This window comes from Pseudonaja textilis, chromosome 8 (genome assembly GCF_049901715.1).
Source record: "Pseudonaja textilis isolate UNSWEBS1 chromosome 8, rPseTex1.2, whole genome shotgun sequence".
Lineage (NCBI taxonomy): Eukaryota > Metazoa > Chordata > Lepidosauria > Squamata > Elapidae > Pseudonaja > Pseudonaja textilis.
In genome coordinates this window covers 21,339,762-21,361,902 of record NC_141997.1, presented here as the reverse complement: position 1 = coordinate 21,361,902, position 22,141 = coordinate 21,339,762, and the positions used below count along the sequence as shown (strand labels likewise).

Sequence of the window (22,141 nt, the reverse complement as noted above, 5' to 3'; positions counted from 1 at the left end):
TTGAAGCCTTTCACTCCATTTGGAAGGAAAGAAACAATACAATTTTATGGCTAGTGGTACGATTATTGGTCCGAGACTATAACAACATAATCCACCAGATGTTCTGAGTTACAAAGAATCCAGAAACAGAAATATTTGACAGGTCCACCTCCAACAGTAGTTTTTCTAGGTTTACTTACAGTGAATCATTTCTGGGTTTGTGGCAAAAACACATCAAATGTTATGTTAGAGACACCTAATGGAAGTCACAAGACTTGCAGTCATGACTTTACAGTATGTGGTTGGAACTATCACTTTTACTTGTTTATTTGTTTTGTTTCTTTGCTTTGAAGATTTCTTTTTTATTGCCTCAATTGGTTGTAATCTAAACAATGTATAATATTAAACTTTGATAAAAGAGTACATTTTCATTACAGTATACAATAATAATATCAGAATGGTTTCATTACACAAACAAACAAACATTCAAATGCTGGTAGCTATATATGTAGCTATCATCTCCAGTGCATTTCACAAAAACCAAGGACTTTACAGATAATAGCCAAAACCTGGAACTGTATTTGGAAACAAATCATAGGCAATGGTAATATAAGTGGTACATTATATAAGTAGTCCTTGACTTGCAACCACAATTGAATCCAAAATTTATGTTACTAAGTGAAACATTTGTTAAGTGAGTTTTGCTCCATTTTATGTATTTTTTCTCTCTCACCCTCTGTATATGTGTTTGTATGTCACTTTTAATACATTACAGCCAGGTGCACCTTTAAAAGGATAAATCCAAGTTAAGCCGCCCCGTCACATCCAACTGAATAGCATGTCTATAAATAAATATGGCACAAACAGTACATTTCCATTTAACATTATACAATACTGAATTAAATAATTATATTATTTTCATATATTATATTATTATATTATTTTCATATATTTCATATATTATTTTGATAAAAGTTCAAATGAAAACCGGAAGTGATCATCAACTTACCTAGTAGCTTACAGAGTCTACTTAGAGATGGGGAATCTATCTAATTTAGCCTTTCCATAATGTATTTCTAATTTTTCTATGGATAAATGTGGTTCTTCCTGTTTCCATATTAGAATCATTTTGCTTCACAGTTGTAAATCAAGTGCATATTTTTCTATTACAATAAATTGTGCATTACTTCCTCCAATATGCATTTGGGATTAGGAGATAGTTTTGTTTATTTGTTTGTTTTTGTTCAATGGGCTTTGTTTTAAAAAAAAAACAATTGGTAACATGGGTGGCAACATTCATAGAGTTACAACTTTCAGAGTTTTAGTTTAAAGTGGCCATATTATAAATAAAATGCAAATGAATCTTTCTCAAATTCCCAACTCTACCATTTAATAATCATTTATAGCTGTGGAGAGTTTTGAAATACTGAGCTATGGTCTCTGCTGTATTATACTCTACTTGCTCATCCCCTTGTTTCTCATTTTCTGTTACCAACACCAACGGTTGCTGATGGGAAATGTAGGCCACTTGTCCAAGGCACTGTTGTTATGTTTCACTGGCAAGTGATACTGTAATTTCTTCCAGAACTGCTTATTAGCTGAAGGGGAGGTAGATGTTCTCCAGGTAACCTTGGGCAAAATCCTGAGGGCTTTCTTCACCTTAGGAGACAATGAAGGTGGTTCCTGAAAAGTCTCAACTTGTACTAGGATGGGTTTCATTGTTTTATCTTCCAAGGCAGTGTTGATTGCTGCTTCAAGTTCAAAGAGAGCCTGGGTATTCTTAGCGTAGTTTGGACCCAAAATGATGATGGCCCGCCTGCTCTTTTTCATGGCACTTACAATGTCGTCAGTGTAGGCTGTCAAAAGAGAGCATGATTACTAACGTATTTTTTTTTCTTTTTCCACGTCTTTGAAACTATGCCTTGAACTAGAGGTATAAAGCAGTGTAAAATTCAACCAAAACAATACATTCTGAAAAAGCATGCTAATTAAATCTGAGAAGTAAAACCTGAAACTCCTCCTTCTTTGCAGCTAATTGACTGTCTCTAGATCAGGACTGAGTCTGTGTTTTTTTGTGTTTTCCACTGACCAATACTGCCAATGATTTTTTACAGAACTGCTGTATTTTATTCAAACTGGTCAAACCTTAGTAAATATGATTTGGGTTTGGGTTTGATTTTTACAGGCTTATGTCCCCAATTGAGCCCTAACATTTCTGTTGCTAAGTGACACCATTGTGAAGTGAGTTTTGCCCCATTTTATGACCTTTCTTGCCATACTTGTCAAGTGAATCAGTGCAGTTGTTAAGTTACTAAACACAGTTGTTAAAGTGAATCTGGTGTCAAGCCTGAAATTGATTTCTGTGCAGCCATTTTAGTTAGGCTTAGTATATATTCTTTTTCTTACTTTCTCTGTGGCAGTCATGGGGGGAAGGGTTTCGGGCTTGCAACATTCCTAAGGCAGGAGGAGAGGAGATAGAGAAAGTTGTTTAGGCTAGGTATTCTTCTTCCCGTGGGAAAACGAGCTATCCGTGCTTAGGCCCCTTGAAGTGGAGATTTATGACATCAAGCAATGTTGAATAACTTTTATTGGAGAATGAGACTTTTGGGAATTGTTTCTAAATTCTAGTATTGTGGGGTAATTCCGGGTTGTGTCAGATCTGGAATTACCATGGACTTTGCCAATTTGATCCTTTCCTAAATAAAAGAATTGTCTTGGAAAATGGACTTTGTTTTATTCTTTTTAAATGGATTTCATCACTTGGAAACCTGACATCTGGCTTCACCGTTGACTTTGCTTGTCATAAGGTCGCAAAAGGGGATCATATGACCCTGAGACACTGCAACTGTCATAAATATGAATCAGTTGTCAAGCCTCTGAATTTTGATCACAAGATCATAGAGATGCTGCAATGGTCGTAAGTGTGAAAAACAACACTAAGTCACTTTTTTCAGTGCCACTAAAACTTCAAATGGTCACTAAATGAACTGTTGTAAGTCAAGTACTACCTGTATTTGCAAATGATGCTAGGTTTAACATCACCCTGACACGAGGCTGTCTCTTTTCTATGATGGAAAGTATTGATGCAGCTATTTTATTTTAGCTATTGTATGAAATCAAAGAAATAAATAGTATACCTCCACCTGGAAGGATGTCTCTTTCTGTAAGACATAGCTTATATCCATAATCGTGTTCTAAAATGAGTGGAAGAAATTCTAGAGCCAACTGCTCCTCAATGCATGGTTCTTGGTTGGCTTCAGTGAACTCCGGTTTTGCATAGGAGACAAAAGCATCAAATTCCTTCCGGTCTAAAAATAAATGAATTAATTAAAATAAGGACAATGAAAAGAAGCAAATGGGCATTGAAATTTAAAAAGGAGGAAGGAGAGGAGAAGGAAAGGAGAAGGAAAGGAAAATCTTTCCTAAATCAGAGAGATGGAGAGAAACGTTTTGTTTGAATTGGCCATTACCACCATGTTTACTCAGACAACGCGAGGAAGATCAGGGAAAGCAGAGATATTCTGGCAACAGTGTGCCTATGTAAATGGGTGTATTTTATGAGTCTCCCTCTGTGTGTAAGTCTGTATAAGAAATAAAAACAGCCACCATAGCTAGGGTATCTTTTCATATCACCATAGCTAGGGTATCTTTTCATATCACCATAGCTAGGGTATCTTTTCATATCACCATAGCTAGGGTATCTTTTCATATCAAAACCGTATTAAATATTGTGTTAGACAAACCATCCTACATATGTAGATGAACTATACTCAGTGGGTAGATGAGATGAGAACACTGACCTAGATATGGATTTCAACTTCTTTTTATACAGAGCCTCGCTATCTTCAAACAGGCTCTTACTTAATTCTTGTTATGAAAATAAAATAGTAATAAAAATAAAATAAAAAAGGCTATCTCTCATACAAAATCATTTTCTTATTCTGATTCCTTATTTACAAAATCTGACTCATGAAAATAACACTGAAGTTTCAAATGAAAATTTCATAACTATCAAACAAATATACGTGCCTTTTCTTTCATACAAACTATGTACCTGCAATGGTGACACATAGTATTGCAGGCTAATTCTGCTGATTGCTGGCAGTTCAAGTCTCATCCTTACGAGCAGTGATTCAAAATTTTACTACCAGTTCTGTGGGCGTGGCTAGGTGGATGTCGCCAGGTGGTCATGTGACTGGGTGGGCATGGCTATGTGGTCATGTGACTGGGGAGTCAAAAGTATTTTTTCTTTTGCGGCAACCCCCTGGGTTTTTGGCCTAGTGGACCTCAAGGAAGCTTCCTGGATGCTGAAAAAAAGAAGCATTTTGAAGCCTTACAAGGTAAGTACAACAGCAAGGAGGGGGGAATCAGCTGTGGTGCACGATTTAGATTAGCTAGAAAGCAAGAAATCCAACGATTTCCTGATTTCTAGATAATCTAAATCGTGCACCACAGCTGGTTGTCGCCCAGCTGATCATCGGAAATATCGGTTTAGCTGAACCAGTAGCATTTCTTTACTACTGGTTCACCCGAATCGGTAGCTTTTTTTTTAACTATCTGTTAAGGTAAACCAGGCCAAACCGGAAGCATTTCACCTCTGCTTATGAGGTCAGTAAAATGAGGACTCAGAATGTTGGGGGCAATATGCTGACTCTGTAAACCTCTTAGAGAGGGCTGTGAAACACTATGAAGTGGTATTACTACTGCTACCTGCAAACAATGTCCAAAAGTCATAATTTGCCTACAACATTGTGCCTTACTGGACAAAGAGGGCATTAAACCAAGGTTTCTGAAATTTCAAGCACTCTAGGATGCCACAGTATTCTTTGACTTAAAATACGCTGATCTATCTCACTGGAAAATTGCACCATTTTACCAGCAGAGGCTGCTTTAAAACAAATTCTGTAAGCCATCTGATATTGCATCAATTTTCGTAATACACTAATGGTCACACATTCTGATCTTGGAGCATTTTCTTATAGAAAATGAAGTGATTCCCATATCTAGGCTAAAGTACAGCATGCAGAACATGTAAATGGGCACAGAGCACCAGTGCTCAGAAATTGGTTTTATATTTATATATATATAAATTATATATATATAATTTTATTCAGTTTTTCACCTAAAAACAAAAATCTCTTTTTAGTGGACAACATATTTCCGGGTCATCACCTTTAGATACAAATATGACAAAAGCATTTTATATTGACTGTATAAGAATCTTGTGCAAATAATATTAGCAAACAATTATGATTGCTATTTATGAAATTTATTATGGATACCCAGTCCAAATTTTATCCAAACATAAAATTACAAAAAGGGGTTAAAAGCATGAAATAAACAAGATAGCCTAGACTAAAAATTATCATACTAATAAAAAACAACAGGGATTTCACAGGCACACTAACTCAAGGCATGTGCACAGAGCCAAATCTTAAAATCCTTCCAGAATCCCAGAAGACTGGACACCAATCCTATCTCTGGAGGGATGTAACTCTAGCGAGAAGGAATAACATCACAGAAATCACACTTCCTTGATCCCACAAGATAATAATATTTAATGGAGAGATGTAAAATGCAGCCTCTCTGCCTGAATGAACAACACAGGCAGAAACAATTAGAGATTGGCAGTTATTCAAATAACATAGATCTATGACATGAAGAGCTTTTGAATTGCACCCAGAGGTCAACTAGCAGCAAACATAGTTCATATCGCAGTAATAATACATGGACATAAGAACAAAGGCCTGTTACAATCTGTACTGCTGCATTTTGAATCAGCTGTAGTTTCCAGATGAGCAATTCCATGTTGAACACATCTACAGTATAAGATTCATATTCTTTTTAATCCTATTTTTTTATCACACAATTTGGACTATCGGTGACTTCTTAAGTTTCAAGAAGTTGTTTAATCACCCTTAATCAACCTGGTACTCTCCAACTATGTTTGGGCTTCAGCTTGCAGAATTCACAGCTATTTGTTTTAACATATCTAGACAGTACTCAATATTTAAATCTACGTCAGAGCCTGATGGTTTATTTTTGAACTGATCTATGCTATGTAGATATATTTGTCAGGTGACCAACCGTCTTCCTTTAGGGTTTTTGTAAGTTCTGTCCTCCCTTGAAAAGTGTCCTCCTACATGTCCTCCTTTTTGATATTTGAAGACTAATCTGTAAATCTCCGTATTTGATCGATGTTGATCCGATCTGTTGTATGTGATGTGACGTATTTGTATTTGACATGACGATTCATCAAGGCTCGGTACAGTGTGGCAAGATGCGATTATGAGATGCATGCGCTCCACACAAGAGAATTCTTTTGAGAGAGTGTGCCACGCGCAAGAGTGCACTATGTGCAAGAGTGCACCATGCACAAGTGGCTTTGTTTTTTTCTTCAATTTATTTGTGTCCTCCTTTTCATTGTAAAAAAGTTGGTCACCTTAATATTTGATTCAAATTCCTGCTTATCTCTGAAATTTGGGGCGTGAACTTTTCAAACTGGTGAGTTATAAGCAAAAAAATTGCCATGTTAATGCTAATTGTTTATGAATGTGTGTGTATGCATATTGTGTGCAGGTTTGTGTGTAAAAATTATCACTTTATTTTTTATCTTTCACTTCTTAATTCTGTACATTTTTAATCCCATAGATCACTGATGAGTGTTTGTTCTATATTCACAGCTGGCTTTTCAAAAAAAAAATCAGAATTGTTTGACAATAAGAACACAAGAAATGAAATACTTTTAGTTACCAGCTCCTTTCAGGTGTCCAAAAATTTATTATACAACTCACTTTTAAAACTGATCATATACTTTTATTATAAAAATAGCTATATAGAAAGTTTTATCTTTAGCCTGAAAATGAGAAAGAAACTTTTTTTAAAAAAGGATCAAAAGAATGTGGAGGGAGGCATGAAAATTCTTTTTTTTTTTTTTTAGAAAATGAAAAGTTTTGACCTACATTCATTTCCTGAATTTAATACCTCTGTGGTAAACTAATATTTAAAAACATCCTCGTTAACAGGATTCTATAACAGCCATGTATATTTATCTAGGCCAGGGGTGTCAAACTCACGGCCCATCGGCTGGATACATCACATGATGGCCCTGCCCTGCCCCAGTTTAACGAAGAGGGGGAAAGTCCCAATATGTCACATGACAAACACTGTGACAATTCTTCCCTCATTCTTTGTTCTCTTTTTCTCCAATATTTTTATGAAATCTGCCCAATGTCTCCCTATGGTCTCTATTTCTAAGATTACAATTCAACTACAGTATTTTATTTATAGTTTTTATTTTGTTCAATGATGTCATATAATAACATTTGAAATGTTTGAAAGTTGAAGCTTCCATTAACTGAATTTAATAAAAGAAATGGAAAAAAAGAGTCCATCAGATTTTTCAGATGACTTTGATAAAGATTTGCTTCCTGTGTATTTAAAATGATTATATCTAGTTTTAAGAAATGTGGGTGTTTGCAGTGTTTTGGTTTGGGTTTTTTCTGGTACAGCCTGATTCATTCTGAAAATTCCATCCTTCCTAAGGTTAACTTTCCCTGATGAGTTATAAGTTGATACTTAAGGGCTTATTAATAATCATTTCTTTCCAAATGATGACTAAATGCTACTATTTGAATTCTATAGAATATCGTTGAATATTGTTGCAGTATACCTCTGCTTTAGGAATGGGGGTGAGAGGATTTGAAACATGGTTTCTTACATTTCAATCCAATATTTCATTCACTGGGTCAAGAGAGATGTTTAATTCTACAAACAGAGATTCTTATAAAAATATTTTGTATACATTGTATTAGTATTCAGTATTTGGGAATGGGTTGTTGAGATCCCTATATGTCAAGTTAAGATACTTAGAAACAGTGGGTGAAGTAGGAGCAAATGTAGGTAAGGAGAGAGAGAGAGAGAGAGAGAGAGAGAGAGACACAGAGAGAGAACTGTTAAGAATCAGTAGAATTGACCAATCTTCTCCCATTAGTAAATTGGCCAATAAATGCTATCGTAAATCGAATGTACTTACCACTTAGAGTTTCATCTTTGGCTAGGTAATTCCGATAGAACAATAAAAGTTCGATCCAGTGCCTATAAACCAGCAGGCCTCCTGAAACCCCTCCAAGTAGTATAATAATAGTGCCACACAAAATAAGCAAGAAAAGGATTGCTAAAGAGAAAAAGAGAAAACAATAGAAAATTAATGATTAATAGTAAAGTTTAGGATGAAATATGACAGTCGGAAAAAATGTGATGGGTGGTAACCTGAACTTGTCCACTGGAGAAATAGATGTATTTCAAAGAGCAATAAATTTTGTTTGATTGAAGAATACACATGTTTATATCACAATCACATGAGGTAGTTCTATTCAGGTGCATCAGCAAACAGTACTTCCATTCATATAAACATCCAAAATCCAAAACTTATAGAGGTGTCCATGAAGGCTTAGACTTAAGACCTTAAACTCTTCTATTTTAGGCAAACAGTTAGAAGATCTAAATCCACTTAGATTTAGATCCTCTTTTGTGGATTGGAATTTTTTATTTCTTTAGTACTAGATTCCAGTCAATTTATTGCAGCCTGAATTTCACTAATTACCATGCCAACGTCTGCGAAAAGACACAAGAAGTGCAGTGGCTTGCTTCTCTATCAGAGTTTTTGAGACGGAAAAGAAAATCACAATAAGCCTCTGTATTTCTCTAGAATCCATTAAAGTATGGCAAATGGTTGATGCCTTAGAACTCCAGTTAGTTGTTTTGCAATTTCTGATATACTGAAGATAAAACCTGAAGTAAACTAAATCTATCTATAGTTAATGCTGTGGTGACAGTTGTTCACGAGATCCTCAAGAACTCTTAACTGTCTTCAGGGAAGATTATTTAATTTTATCCAAGATGCATATATTTAGCTGTGGAATTTTCATATGAGAAGCCAGATATAGGTAATCCGCACACACCACATACCAATCACAACTTAGTCATTATGCAAAGCAGTCACTGAGTGAAACTGAAATACTACTTATGATCTAATTTTGAAATTGTTTTCCTCACTATCTTAATTGTGAATGATTGCTAAAAAAAGGCAGTCATTAAATGCGGACTACCTGTATTTCTTCGTAATGCATTGCAGAAGAGAGAAAGAAAGAAAGAAAGAAAGAAAGAAAGAAAGAAAGAAAGAAAGAAAGAAAGAAAGAAAGAAAGAAAGAAAGAAAGAAAGAGGAAAGGTGGGAGGGAGGAAGAGAGGAAGGAAGGAAACCTGTTGTCTTCTTGTCATTCACAATCTAACTTCACAGAGACCTGGCAGCCCTTTCTATAGACTCTGCATTTGAATATATGGATTCATTAGAAAATATTGTGTTGGTGAAAGACAGCAGCTATCACAATATGGCATGAAAAACTGGAACTGTTTTTATAATAGGAAATTGAGACTAAGGCTCATGAAATTCATGCAGATGTTTACCCCATAAAATAATAGGTCAGGAAACCAAAGAAAAATGTTAATGAGGTCAAGTAGAGTAGTGATATTATCTTAATGCTTTGACAGTTTTACCTTTTTCTGTTTGCCTCTTAAGTTTGATCACTCCAGTAGCATTCCCAATAGAATTTTGGGCCAAGCAGATGAAGTGGCTGTTTAGATCTTCTTCAGTTACTTTTATCAGTTTGAAGGTAAGAGAAAAGGTTTCTCCATCCAGTCCCTGTGGATGAACTCTAAAAAGAATAATGTTCTCATCAATCATCAGTCATGCTCCCATCCATGTGCAGACATTTGCAGCTTTTCATGATACCCAAGAACAAATATTTTAAATATGTATAGAGCATTCTTTCTATGTCAGAATAAAAAAAAAAATTAAAAAAAGAAAAATAGAAAAAAGAAATAAAAAAGAATAAAAAATTGTGGCAGTCGCATCTACCGGTCACATTGAAACTCTTGGATTTTTTTTTTTTTAACAAGAAAGAACTCTACCCTGTTTCTCCAACAATATGGCCTCCCCCAATAGGAAGTCCTAGCATGTTTTATAGGCATGAAATGAAATTAAGCCCCTCCCCCCAAATTAAGGCCTATATTAAAACATGCGAAATGGGGGGGAATTGTGGGGGGGGCTTGCTGTTAGGAAGTACTTTTGTTGCACACCCGGATATGGTGCTGCCTGCGTTGACCCCAATACGAAGTGCCCCACCAACGCCGAGGTCAACATCCAAGCCATCGCCACTTGCCCACCCAAAGATGCAAGGGGGGGGAATTAAGTCACCCCCCAAAAGATGGCCTAGCCATTTTGGGGCGGTTCAAAAAAATAAATAAAACTCGGCCTTATTATATGAGAAACACGGTATTTATGTTTGGTCAACACGGTTTTCCAGAAGCCACTTCATGAATCTACCACTCAAATACTAATATATTTCTTCTATAACCCATCTTTCCAGTAAGAATCTTAATATGTGATTCACTGACCCATTTTATATAAATCCCCCCAATTCCTATAGCTAATTCATATGTTACAGAATATATGCAACTGATTAAAGCTAATGAATAATTAAGCCCCAAACAAGCTTGCTAAACTAAATGACTAACCTTAGAAAAAGTTATGGACCTAAAATCAACAAACCACATTAGGATTTAGCAAGATATGAACTGAGGGATAATGCACATGATTGTTCTGCATTGCCCAGAATTGCTTTTTGAGAGATGGCTAGCTATATAAATTTCATAGATGAGAGAGAGACAGAGACAGAGACAGAGACAGAGAGAGAGAGAGAGAAAGAGAAACATAATAGGCCACAATCCTATGCTTCTGACCCTATAATTTGCAAATTCTAATTTCATAATGTACCTACTAAAACATGCTGACTTCTGCATGTGCATATACCTTTCTGCTTGCTATATTTATTTGCAAGTATAAAAAATGAACAAGCAAGAAACCCAAAGTCCTTTTTAACTGCAAAAATAAAAGCAGAATTAAGGGTCCGCAGAGTAGGGCAAGTTAAAGAAAATTAAGATGGCAACAGAGAATGTACTGGATTTTTTTTTAAATTGTAATTTCATCTGCAGTTTCATAGTGGTAAATGTATAAGAAGACATATACAGTATTTTATGTCTGAGATGCAGAACAATTTCCATACTGATGACCAGATTTTGTCTTTGAATAACATGTCAGAAATCATGCCTCCAAAAACCTGCGATGGTTTTTGATGATTAAAATCCTTTTAAAAAATTAATAATTAATATTTGGGATTTAAAAACTGGATTTCATCTAACTGAGATTAAAAGTAACTTTGATTACATTTAATCTAGTTACTCAGATATATATAATAATATAATATTAAAAAGTACATTTCAATGACAACTTTGGGAAAGGCATCTAAGGCCTCCAGGGAGCACCTGGACTCTTAGAATTTCAGATAGATAATCAATGGTCTACAAATTTTGGGAAATTCTCTCTCCTCTCCTCTCCTCTCCCTTTCCCTCCCCTCCCCTCCCCCCTCTCTCTCTTCTTTTGTTTCTTTCAATTCAGACACTTTCTTTCCCTACCTCTCTTGCTTTATCAGTTGCTTGCTTTTACTGGTTTCTCGGTACCACTCCAGTGAGGAGGAAACATTCATTTCAAAACCAAATTGTGCTTTGCATTCAAGATCAATCGGTTGACCTTAAAAAAAAAAGATGAAGGTGGGGAAAAACAATATGCATACTTTCCATGGACCTGAAAATATTTAGAGTACTTTGTAAATGGTTATGAGATTCTTTATATATGACTTGAAAATCCACAGACTATTAATATTAAGTAGCGTATACAAAGGGTCTTCAAAAATAACACATGTAACTATGGTCTATTTTACACAAAAACAAATCTTGTTACATCTTAAAGACTAGTATATTTACTCTTTTCATCATCACACACTATTTCCAATTTAACTTTCATGCATTTGGTGGAAAGAGGTGATACTGAAGCACATAGGATAATAATTATACTAGGTAGGTGTGTGTGTGTGTGTGTGTGTGTGTGTGTGTGTGTAAGTCTTGATTCCTAGCAACTGCTTGGACACTTGAAGTACTCTTGGCAAGGTTTTTCAGAAGGATTTGCCATTTCTTGCTTTTTATGGCTGTGAGAGTGTGAACGGCTTCATACCTAAAATGGGATTAGAATTTACAAAATTCCAGTTTGTAGCCTGATGCCTTAATACGCCAAATTATATATCTCCTAATAGGTTTTAACAGTGACATTTGAAAAATGTTGCATTTGATATGATAGAATAGAATAAAATAGAATAGAATAACAGAGTTGGAAGGAACCTTGGAGATCTTCTAGTCCAACCCCCTGCCTAGGCAGGAAACCCTACACCACTTCAGACAAATGGTTATCCAACATCTTTTAAAAAACTTCCAGTGTTGGAGCATTCACAACTTCTGGAGGCAAGTTGTTCCAATGATTAATTGCTCTGTCAGGAAATGTCTCCTTAGCTCTAAGTTGCTTCTCTCCTTGATTAGTTTCCACCCATTGCTTCTTGTCCTGCCCTCAGGTGCTTTGGAGAATGATAAATGTGTGTCTTCTAATGTAATATTATGGATACATATTAAATAGGACAAATTGCTATAGAATAATAAACTATACATTCCTGTTATGGTGTGTGGGAATGAGTTTAAGAGAAAGGACAAAGAGCTGCAGATGGCAATGGTCAGATAAGAGGCAGTCCACACAAGTAATGGGACATGGCAAACATCTCAGAAGGGATCCTGTTGAGGGACCCTTCTAGTTTCATGGACTATAAAGATGAAAGGTACTTTTGGATTTCCAAAATTATGTTACGTTTCAATAAAGATAGAGTTAGTACTCCAGGTTCTTGCCTGGACTACCTTGAAGGGTGAACAATTCCACAAACCAGAAAGTCAAACATCTGTCATTTTTAAAGACAAACATATGTTGTACATAGATAGTGGGAAGAAGGATGCCAAATGGGACCTTTGAATGAGGAATTTATAAATTAAAATGGCTGCAGAAAAAACACTAACCTACATTTTAACTAGTCTAAATCTTAAAAAAAAAAATTTCCTCAGAAAGATCATAATCAGAGGTGGTATTCAACAGTTTCTGACCAGTTCTGGAGAACCGGTAGTGGAAATTTTGAGTAATTCAGAGAACCAGCAAATCCCACTTCTGACTGGAGATTTTACAGTATCCTTCCCCTACCACGCCCACCAAGCCATGCCCACAGAACCGGTAATATAAAAAAATTAATCCCACCACTGTTTAAAACATAATGTCCAGCCCCACAAAATTCTGATAATATACTCTTGAATCCATACACTGCAATAGTTCTATCAAATTCATATCATTAAGCTACTGTTATTAACTGGTGAATGTACATATGGAAACCAGCTGGGAGTTAGAATTGTAACTTTTCTCCAACTTTTCAGAATAGAATCTTGCTGTTTTTCTAAAACAATAGGCAATCTGTGATTTATATCATAAAATAATTAATCCAAGAGTACCTACAGCTAGTCCATTTTCACTCAAATTAAGCTCTAGCTTAGAGTGGAATTGCAGTCAATGTAAGATACTTATTGTCTCATAGGTTGCAAAATAAATGTGAAAATTTAATTATCTTACCAATTTCTACTTTAAGGGTCATCCCATCACTGGGATTCAAAACCTTTGGAGGATGGATAGTGTTTTTTGCTAAAACATGAAAAACAGTGTGTTAGAAGTTAAAAATAATAATTAGGAAATAAAAGAAAATATATGTAGCTCGGGTTTTAGATTTTGGTAGAGGTTTGCTCTCCAAACTTGTTTCAATTTAATTTCTGAACATTTCATTATCAGACTAGGTAATATCATCAGCAGGATTTTCTTGGCCTATTCCTCTTTAGCTTGTCTATGCCTTGTGTGCCAGTGTGGTCAGCTTGTTGTGTGATTGGTTGTTCATTTGGAACCATCAAAGTTGCAACAAACCTTCTCAATTTGATTGGAAAGGAACAAAAATTATTGGCCATGCCAATATCCGCCATACACGTGAATTTATTGAAGCCTGGTATTCTACCATAGGAACAATTAACAAACATACTTATCTAATCCAGCATAGGACTACATAAGAAACCAGACCATTTGAATGACCAATCAACAAGAGTACCAATCAGCTGCTCTGAATTTAAATATAGCTTCAAACAACCAGTCACATGACCAACTGACACACTGGCACACAATGTTATGTTGCCCTACTTTTGACGTCTCAACCAAGTAGCAGAAGAGTTATTTCCATAGGCCTGATAGATAACAGATTTTTGAAATCAAGCAGAGAGCAAAGAAAAACTATTTGCTTATATAAAATAAAAATAATGATTTTTTGAAGTATTTCCTAGTAATGTCCAGTCGTTTCTGACTCTAGCGGGTGGTGCTCATTTCCATTCTTGGTTGAGGGAGCCAGCATTGTCCAAAGATATTTCTGGGTCATATGGCCAGCATGACTATAAGCTGTTCCCATCAAAGTGATACCTATTTATCTACTCACATTTGCATGCTTTCAAACTGCTAATGGGCAGGAAATTTCCTAGTCCTCTTATACAAACACACACACACACACACACACACATACACACACACTGCAAGGTAACTGTCATAACAGGGTTTAAATTGGTTCTGTTCCTTCAACAGGACTTTTTCCATATGACTTTCCACTAAAATTATCTTAGCATGCATAATTGGACTGCTATAATAATCTACCATTGCAAATTAGCTCCATCAATATTAAACAAGAATTATCTGAATCCATTCTTGCAAAGTTTTCCAAAATAAAATTAGATCCATTTTGAAAAAGAAGTGCAATCAGTGATTTATTTATTTATTACCACATAGAGCTCATTTTTTTTCTTTTTTTAAAAAAAGTTTATAAAACCCATGTTTGTACCTTCTGAGTAAATTGCTTTCAGGGAATGTTATAACTGCTTAGACCATTAAGGAATGACAAAGATAAGCAAATAATTGAAATAGTAATTGAATATTACTATATAATTATAATTTAACAAAATTAAGAAACTCTAAATAAGACTGGTATAGTATACCCTAACACCTATTTTACTGCCCGAATGTAAAGCACTACATGAAATTATTTATTATGCTGGATTATGTATAGTGACTTACAGATAACATGCACGTTTAGTATTGTTCTCATTTTCCATTGTATACCATTGTCAGTCAACATGAAATCGCATGTATAAGTGCCATTATCTTTATCATACACAGGACGCAGCACTAGTTTATCATGGTAGAATCGTAGGCCATGTCTTTTCTTTTTAAGTTTTACTTGTACTCCATTCTACAAGAAGATAAAAATGAACAACTCAAATATTATGATAGGTTGAAATGTACAAATTCACAAATTCTCCAGATATTTCATAGCAACTGGTATTCTGATCCTCAAATGAATTATAAAACTATCATGATTATCAGTCATAAAGGGTGCGATTAAAGAATTTGGATGAAAAAAAGGAGTTTTAATTTGGTTTTCTTCCTGCAATAGTCTTCCCTGTACCAGTGCACTCCAGATATGTGGTATTCCAGTTCATATGAATCCCATTTTGGTTTTGCTGGCTGGGATCTGCACAAATTGTGATCCATTATAACCAAAGAGTGCCAGATTGTGAAATTCTATTCTACATGAAACCAGATCCTACAACCTTTCCCATCCCACCTTTCCAACAGCAATTAGCAATTACACTTAGACTTATATGCACTTCACAGTGCTTTACAGCCCTCTCTAAGCAAGGTCGCCATATTGCCCCCAACAAACTGTGTCCTCATTTTACCGACTTTGGAAAGATAGAAGACTGAATCTGTCTTGAGCTGGTGAGGATCGAATTTCTGGCAGGTGAAAGAATTAGCCTGCAAAACTGCATTCTAACCACTGCGCCACCGTGGCTCTTAAAATGAAATTAAAATTAAAACTAAAGGGCTTTGTATTTACCCATCCAGTAGCAGCACATATAGTACCTGACCTTGACTAATCTTGAATGTACATCCAACTATTCACAAGAACCAAAGTTGCTTAGGTTTTCAAGAAACGAGGGAATGTTAGGCTAAAAGGTTAAACTGGAGGCCAAAGAAAATATTCCAGTAGAAATAGTGACAATCTCTCTATAATTTTTCAAACAAATCAAAGCTATTTGTTGTGAAATGCACAGCAATTGAATGGATTCAAAGGAGTTGTTACCTTAAAAGAAACTTACTTTGTACCATTTCACTGATGATTGTTGAAAATTAGAGTAACAGTTTTTCCCTGGGCAACCAATGGATGTTCCTTGGTCCACCAAGAGGTAAATGTCATTTATGTTGTTAAATGAACAATTAGCCATAATTTCTGTTTGAACAGTTATTAAAATATTGACACATGGTGATATGTTATCCCTGTGTGATGCAAAAAGAAATGTCAGGTGAAATTATCCAGGGACTAATTCTGTGCAGGAAGAGAAAAAAACAAATTGAATATATTGTTGAACCTGAAATGTAGAGTGGTACCTTAGTACTCATTGTTAATTGGTTCCAGAAGGTGTGATGAATACCAAAACAAATTTTTCCATATGGAATAATGTAGTGAGTCTCACGGCAGCTGACACTGACAAGTTCTAGCTTGTGATGTATCAAACAACCGATAAGTACCGGACAACATTTTCATGTTGAAATGTATTGAGTACCAAATTTGATGAGTTTCAAAGCAGTTGAGTACCAAAGTACCACTATATTATTAAAATATTTGAAAAAAGTTATATTTATAATGTCCCAGTATATCCTAAGATTGTAGAGGGGATTTTACTTATGGAAGAAATTGACACAGAGGTTTGTAGATTTGACATGGCACAAAACGGTATGGAAAATAGGGCCCTCCCAGTTGCTTGAGTAAAAATTCCTGTTCACTATCATTGGATAGTTTTATATCCTGGCTTATTTTTATCTTGTTCCAGAATTATATTATACAGTATCATATCATTCATAAAATTCTATGGCTATGATCATACTACACAGCATACATACTCTTAATAGCTTAATAGCTTCCATTCTTTTTCTGAATTATGATTAATATAAAATATTATCTACATGAAATAATATAAAATAATATAATATAAAATATTATCTACATTCTTTTACAAAGAATTAGTTGTAGATCATATCAGATTAAAATAAAAAGCCTGACTGCTATTTATTGTAGAGGTTTCATCTGTTGGCATAGTTAAAATGATTAAATAATTTAACATAGCTACCCATGTTACCCAAAGGACTCTGGGTGGCATTGGAGGATATGATCTATCCCAATTATTACTATTAATTCCCAGTTCTTTTGGATAAAGATAATTTCATGCCTAAACCACTTCCATCACCACCATCCACAAATTGTTTCCGAAATAATTAAGAAATAATTGTTGGGCTGGTAAAACACGAGCAAATTAGAAGCTCACTTGCACAGCACAACCAACCTTTTCATACAGATGTATATTCCAGAATGTTCGGGTTTTATTGGGTTAAACCAGAGTGAATTCCCCAAAGGAGTAGGATTGGCAGTTTTATCACTGAGGATCACAGTGGCTCCTCCATCACTGGATTGCTGGAACCACATGACATGATTTTCATAAAGAGAAGAATGGTTGTAAATTGATGTAGTGTCTTCAGATGGCAGGTCACATGATACAATAAATTTGTGGTTGCTGATGGCTCTATACCTCACATTGGTATGCTTTTTAAGGCAATCTGAAAAGAATGAAAGAAGTCAGTACTATTTTTTTAAAGGACATTTTAGTTATTATATGCCTCCAGGAACATATGTAGGCCTTTGCTTTTGAGAAGCAATCGGGTTCTCAACTAGTAACAATAAGGCATCAGATTTGCCAGTGTGTGATATTTGCCAGCACTAGTTCTACAGCCATGAATAAGACAACAAGCTGCATTCCTTAAATCCTCTCAAACAGCTTGAAAACAAGCCACGAAGACCTCTGATAGCAAAACCTTATTTGATGACCTGGGGCATGGCACAAAGGCAATACAGCCAGAGTTCTTTTATTAGCTCCAACTTTGCCCACAATGACCCAGTTACCTTCTGGTCTGGAGAAAAGGTCTCCCACGAACCTGCACCAGCTTTTGGTTGCAGGTATTCCAGTCCAAACTGAAAACTTTAAACTATAAATCCAACAAGGCAAAATAGGGTAATAAATCCAGCAGAGCAAGATATGGAGTTCCAGAAATGAAGTAACAGGGCAGTAAATCAAACCAGTTGGGAGGATGCCAAGAACTCAGATAACTGCAGCCAACACAAGATAAACTCAATGTTTGTTCCCAACAACTGTCCCTCCCTTTAAACTTCATCCTAGGTGTGCCTTGTGAAGGGAACCAGGGCCCTTTCCTCCTTCATAAGTCATGCAATTCACCATGTTGCTCTCTTCTCCGTTCTGCCCTGCATACCCTAGGATGAAGAGCGGGTAGGCCTTGGTCTTTCTCTGAACCCCCTCTCCCTTGTTCTACCTCTTCCCTGCTCTGCCCAGCCTGACTTTCCCCTTCCCCAGTTTCCTCCACAGCCAATGGAGCTACTGTCCCACTCCATCAGCTGATTGTCTTCCTCCTCGGATTCAGGCTCCAACAAGGCATGACACATTGAGAACATTGTATGTCCCAAGCATCCATAGGTCATAAAATAGCAGAAGTTCATTTCCCTCACTTTACTTGAAAAGAAAATGCTTGTGCGCACACACACACACACACACACACACACACAAACACACACGTCTTATTTCATACTGAATGAATTTGGCAGCACATAAAAGGGGGGAAACCTGATTAAGCCCCCTCCCTCCCAATTCCTATAAGGGGAAGCCTAAAAGCCATCATCTGCCTGGTAGATCTGAGGAGATTGTTAAAAAACTGGTACCAAAAGATGAATTAAGGCCAATGTTCAAGCAAATGAGGAAATGGGCTCCCCACAAACTATACAGCATAGCACCATTTCAAAGAAAATTCTGCAGTTTAAAATATACCACAACTATGTTAGAAAAAAAATGGGTGAGTTGCTAAAAACAGATGTTGGACTAAGACTGCAGAGTCTTTACCTGATTCAGCATTAGTTCAAAGATTCCATAGATTCAACATATATTAAAGACATATCGATCTTCAATATGTCTTTAATATGCATTGAATCTATCAATCTCAATACGATCAACACTGATTGATAATGTTTCACCAGGATTTCTAACAGGAACTCCAGAATGATCAGGAAATGTTGGGAATTAAACTCAGATCTTTTTTTTCAGATGAAGTGTGTTCTATGCATTTAATCTTTGAATTGAAATCTTTTTATCATCAGAAGCTGAAAAAAGATGTATAGATAGCATATTTAAGACCAACTTTATGAAGAGGATGCAGTTTTGAAAGGTGAATAATGACAAGAATATATGTATTCTTGAAAATGCCTTATATTGTTTATTGACATGCACAATAGATTTTTGTAGCTAACAAGAAATATACATATTCCTGACCTATGAAGCCCTCCTATCTGGAAATCATTAAAATCTGCTTCTGTGAAAGATATAAGATAACACTTTAGGTAGGAAAATATATTTAAAAACAGAATCCCTTATAGTGGTCCTCTACCCACAAGTCGCGGGCCATGGCCCACTATTGCGCCGTGAGATTTTTTGGAACCAGGCTGTGGAAGTGATAAGGGAGCATGCACGCATCCCCATTTGCATGAGCAGTGGACACATTTGGTGGTGGCCACTCAGGCAGAACCATTCTCCCTCAGTGGTGGGATTCAAATTATTTACTACCAGTTCTGTGGGCATGACTTGGTGGGTGTGGCAGGGGAAGGATACTGTAAAATCTCCAGTCAGAGGTAGTATTTGCTGGTTCTCTGAACTACTCAAAATTTCCACTACAGGTTCTCCAGAACTGGTCAGAACCTGCTGAATACCATTTCTGCCTCTCCCCTTTGCTGGAAAAGTTGGGGGGCTCTGCATTATAGGAAATCTGAGAAGGAAACATCAAACAATGAAGACTTGCAGTAAGAGTAATGACATAGCTTACCAGTAACAGTAATATCACCAGTTTCTACTCTTGCCACAAACAATAGAAAGCACCAGAAAAAAATAAGCATTTTTGTCTAATATTTCATTTCTGCAGTGTTGAATCTTTGGCAGTAGACTTCAGTGGCAGACATCGAAACTCTTTTCATTACTCTGAAATAATCAAATATAGTTATCTGAAAATAATTCATTCCAGACAGAAGCTACATGGAAACTGTATAGAAGTAAGCAAAAAATCAATCCCCTTTTCCCTGTGACAGCCCTTCAAGTATTGGAAGACAGCTATCATGTCCCTTCTAAGCCTTCTCTTGTTAAACTAAACATAAGTAGTTCCTTTAGCTGTTCATCATATGATTTAGCCTCCGAAACCCTTATGATCTTTGTTGTTCTTTTCCACACTGATTCATGGCTACAACTTTCAGAATGTTATTAATTTGTATTAAGAAAATACAAGGGATTGTATTTATAACTACTATAAATGCAAAATTATAAGAATGCCAAATATAGTTTAAACATCTGGTGGTGTGACAATCCAACCATAATAATAATATAACATGCATCTATTATCTTTTATACTACCTGTTTAAAGAAAATTTTAAAAGAAACATATGGGAAAATATGGTTGACTTACAACTGAATGTAAGATTTTCTCCATGAAGCTTCTATGAATGAGACAGATTATAGAGCACAATAGAAGCTTCATTTGAACTGATTTCATTTGGGACCTGAGAAATAAAAACTACTACATTCATCTAATTAACACAGAAAATTTACTTAGTAGAGATAATAGATTTATAGATATACTTGTGAAAGAAATCCAAAGGCTTTTTTTTTTACCTGCTTTCAAACAAAAAGTTAAATCAAGACATTCAAAGGAAAGGAAACAAATATGTACATACTATTTGTGACATTTTAAAAAATCCTTAAATATTATTTGAGGTAGTAAATCTGAGAAACTGTAATTTGAAAAGGGATTATTTCCTGAATGAAAAATCTTACCTTTCAATCTTGTCAGAAGCAGTAAGTGTTGTTTTCCTTTCTAAACGGAATTTCACATTCATATTTCCTTTTAATCAGCTTCCTTGACCTCAATGTCATCATTACTTCCTTTTAACAAGTCATGTTTCCGGCCACAATTTGTGAGCAAGATGTGACACAATAGGAGTATATCTTTCCCAGATTTGCACTGATAGAAACTAACATACTTCAGTACTGCCTGTGATAATAAATTCTCCTTCCCTTATATGAGTCCTCTCTCTCTGCTCACAATACTCTAAAGTACCCCTTACTTTTTCTGGCAGATAATCTGAGTAATTTAATTTTTAGACCTAGGTCTGAAGTAGAAAACCACAGTCATTGCTACCATTGGTTAAATCCAGTTCAAAATTGTGTTCATAGTGACATGACAGACACTGTCAATAAACCACAAACAGAACTCTTTAAACAAAGAGTTATGACTAACCCTACATATATTTTTTGCCCTATTTAATTTAATAACTCAAATGTCTTAGGTTGGTTAGCTCTGAAACATTAACAATTTTTGAAAAAAGAAACCCAGACCTGGTTAATAATCCTGATAGTCTAGGCTAGACTGAGAAGGAAAAGAGGATAAATATGGAGAAAAGGCAATGATAAATCACTTTCCTGTTATCATGAAATGCAATGATATATCCTAGCAGTTAAGGCAGTTGTTATTTGGCTTCTTATCACCAGAGAGTGGTGATACACTTCTCCCTGGCAAATGGTGGAGATTAACTGATTTATAAAATGTATTGGCTATCCATCTTTCTCATAGGATAATTCTGGGCGACTTACAATTACATCTTAGTTAAAACATAAAATGTTAAAACCAAACCTTACAGCCAAGGTTTGGGGAGGGTGGGGCCATAGTCAGGAAGAAGTAGGACAGTGGTGGGATTCAAAAATATTTACTACCATTTCTGTGGGCATGGCTTGGTGTATGTGGTTTGGTGGGCATGGCAGGGGAAGGATACTGCAAAATCTCCATTCTCTCCCCCTCCTGGAGAAAGGTTACTGCAAAATCCCATTCCCTCCCCACCCCACTAACCTGCTTTCCAGCTCCATTCTCTATGCAGGGCAACAAAAGAA

The 22,141-nt window shown here is 35.8% G+C and overlaps 1 protein-coding gene across 1 annotated transcript; it reads right to left on the bottom strand.

Moving 5' to 3' along the window:
- Positions 1 to 2: 2 nt before the first annotated feature.
- IL18RAP (interleukin 18 receptor accessory protein) lies at positions 3 to 20,181 on the bottom strand. Its single transcript, XM_026707412.2, has 10 exons — positions 20,034 to 20,181; positions 17,441 to 17,711; positions 16,199 to 16,376; positions 15,114 to 15,288; positions 13,587 to 13,655; positions 11,513 to 11,627; positions 9,536 to 9,693; positions 8,015 to 8,155; positions 3,117 to 3,287; positions 3 to 1,835 (listed from the first exon to the last, which is right to left on the bottom strand). The coding sequence occupies exons 1-10, from the start codon at positions 20,101 to 20,103 to the stop codon at positions 1,468 to 1,470; spliced, it is 1,716 nt and encodes a 571-aa protein (XP_026563197.1). The 5' UTR covers positions 20,104 to 20,181; the 3' UTR covers positions 3 to 1,467.
- Positions 20,182 to 22,141: the final 1,960 nt, after the last annotated feature.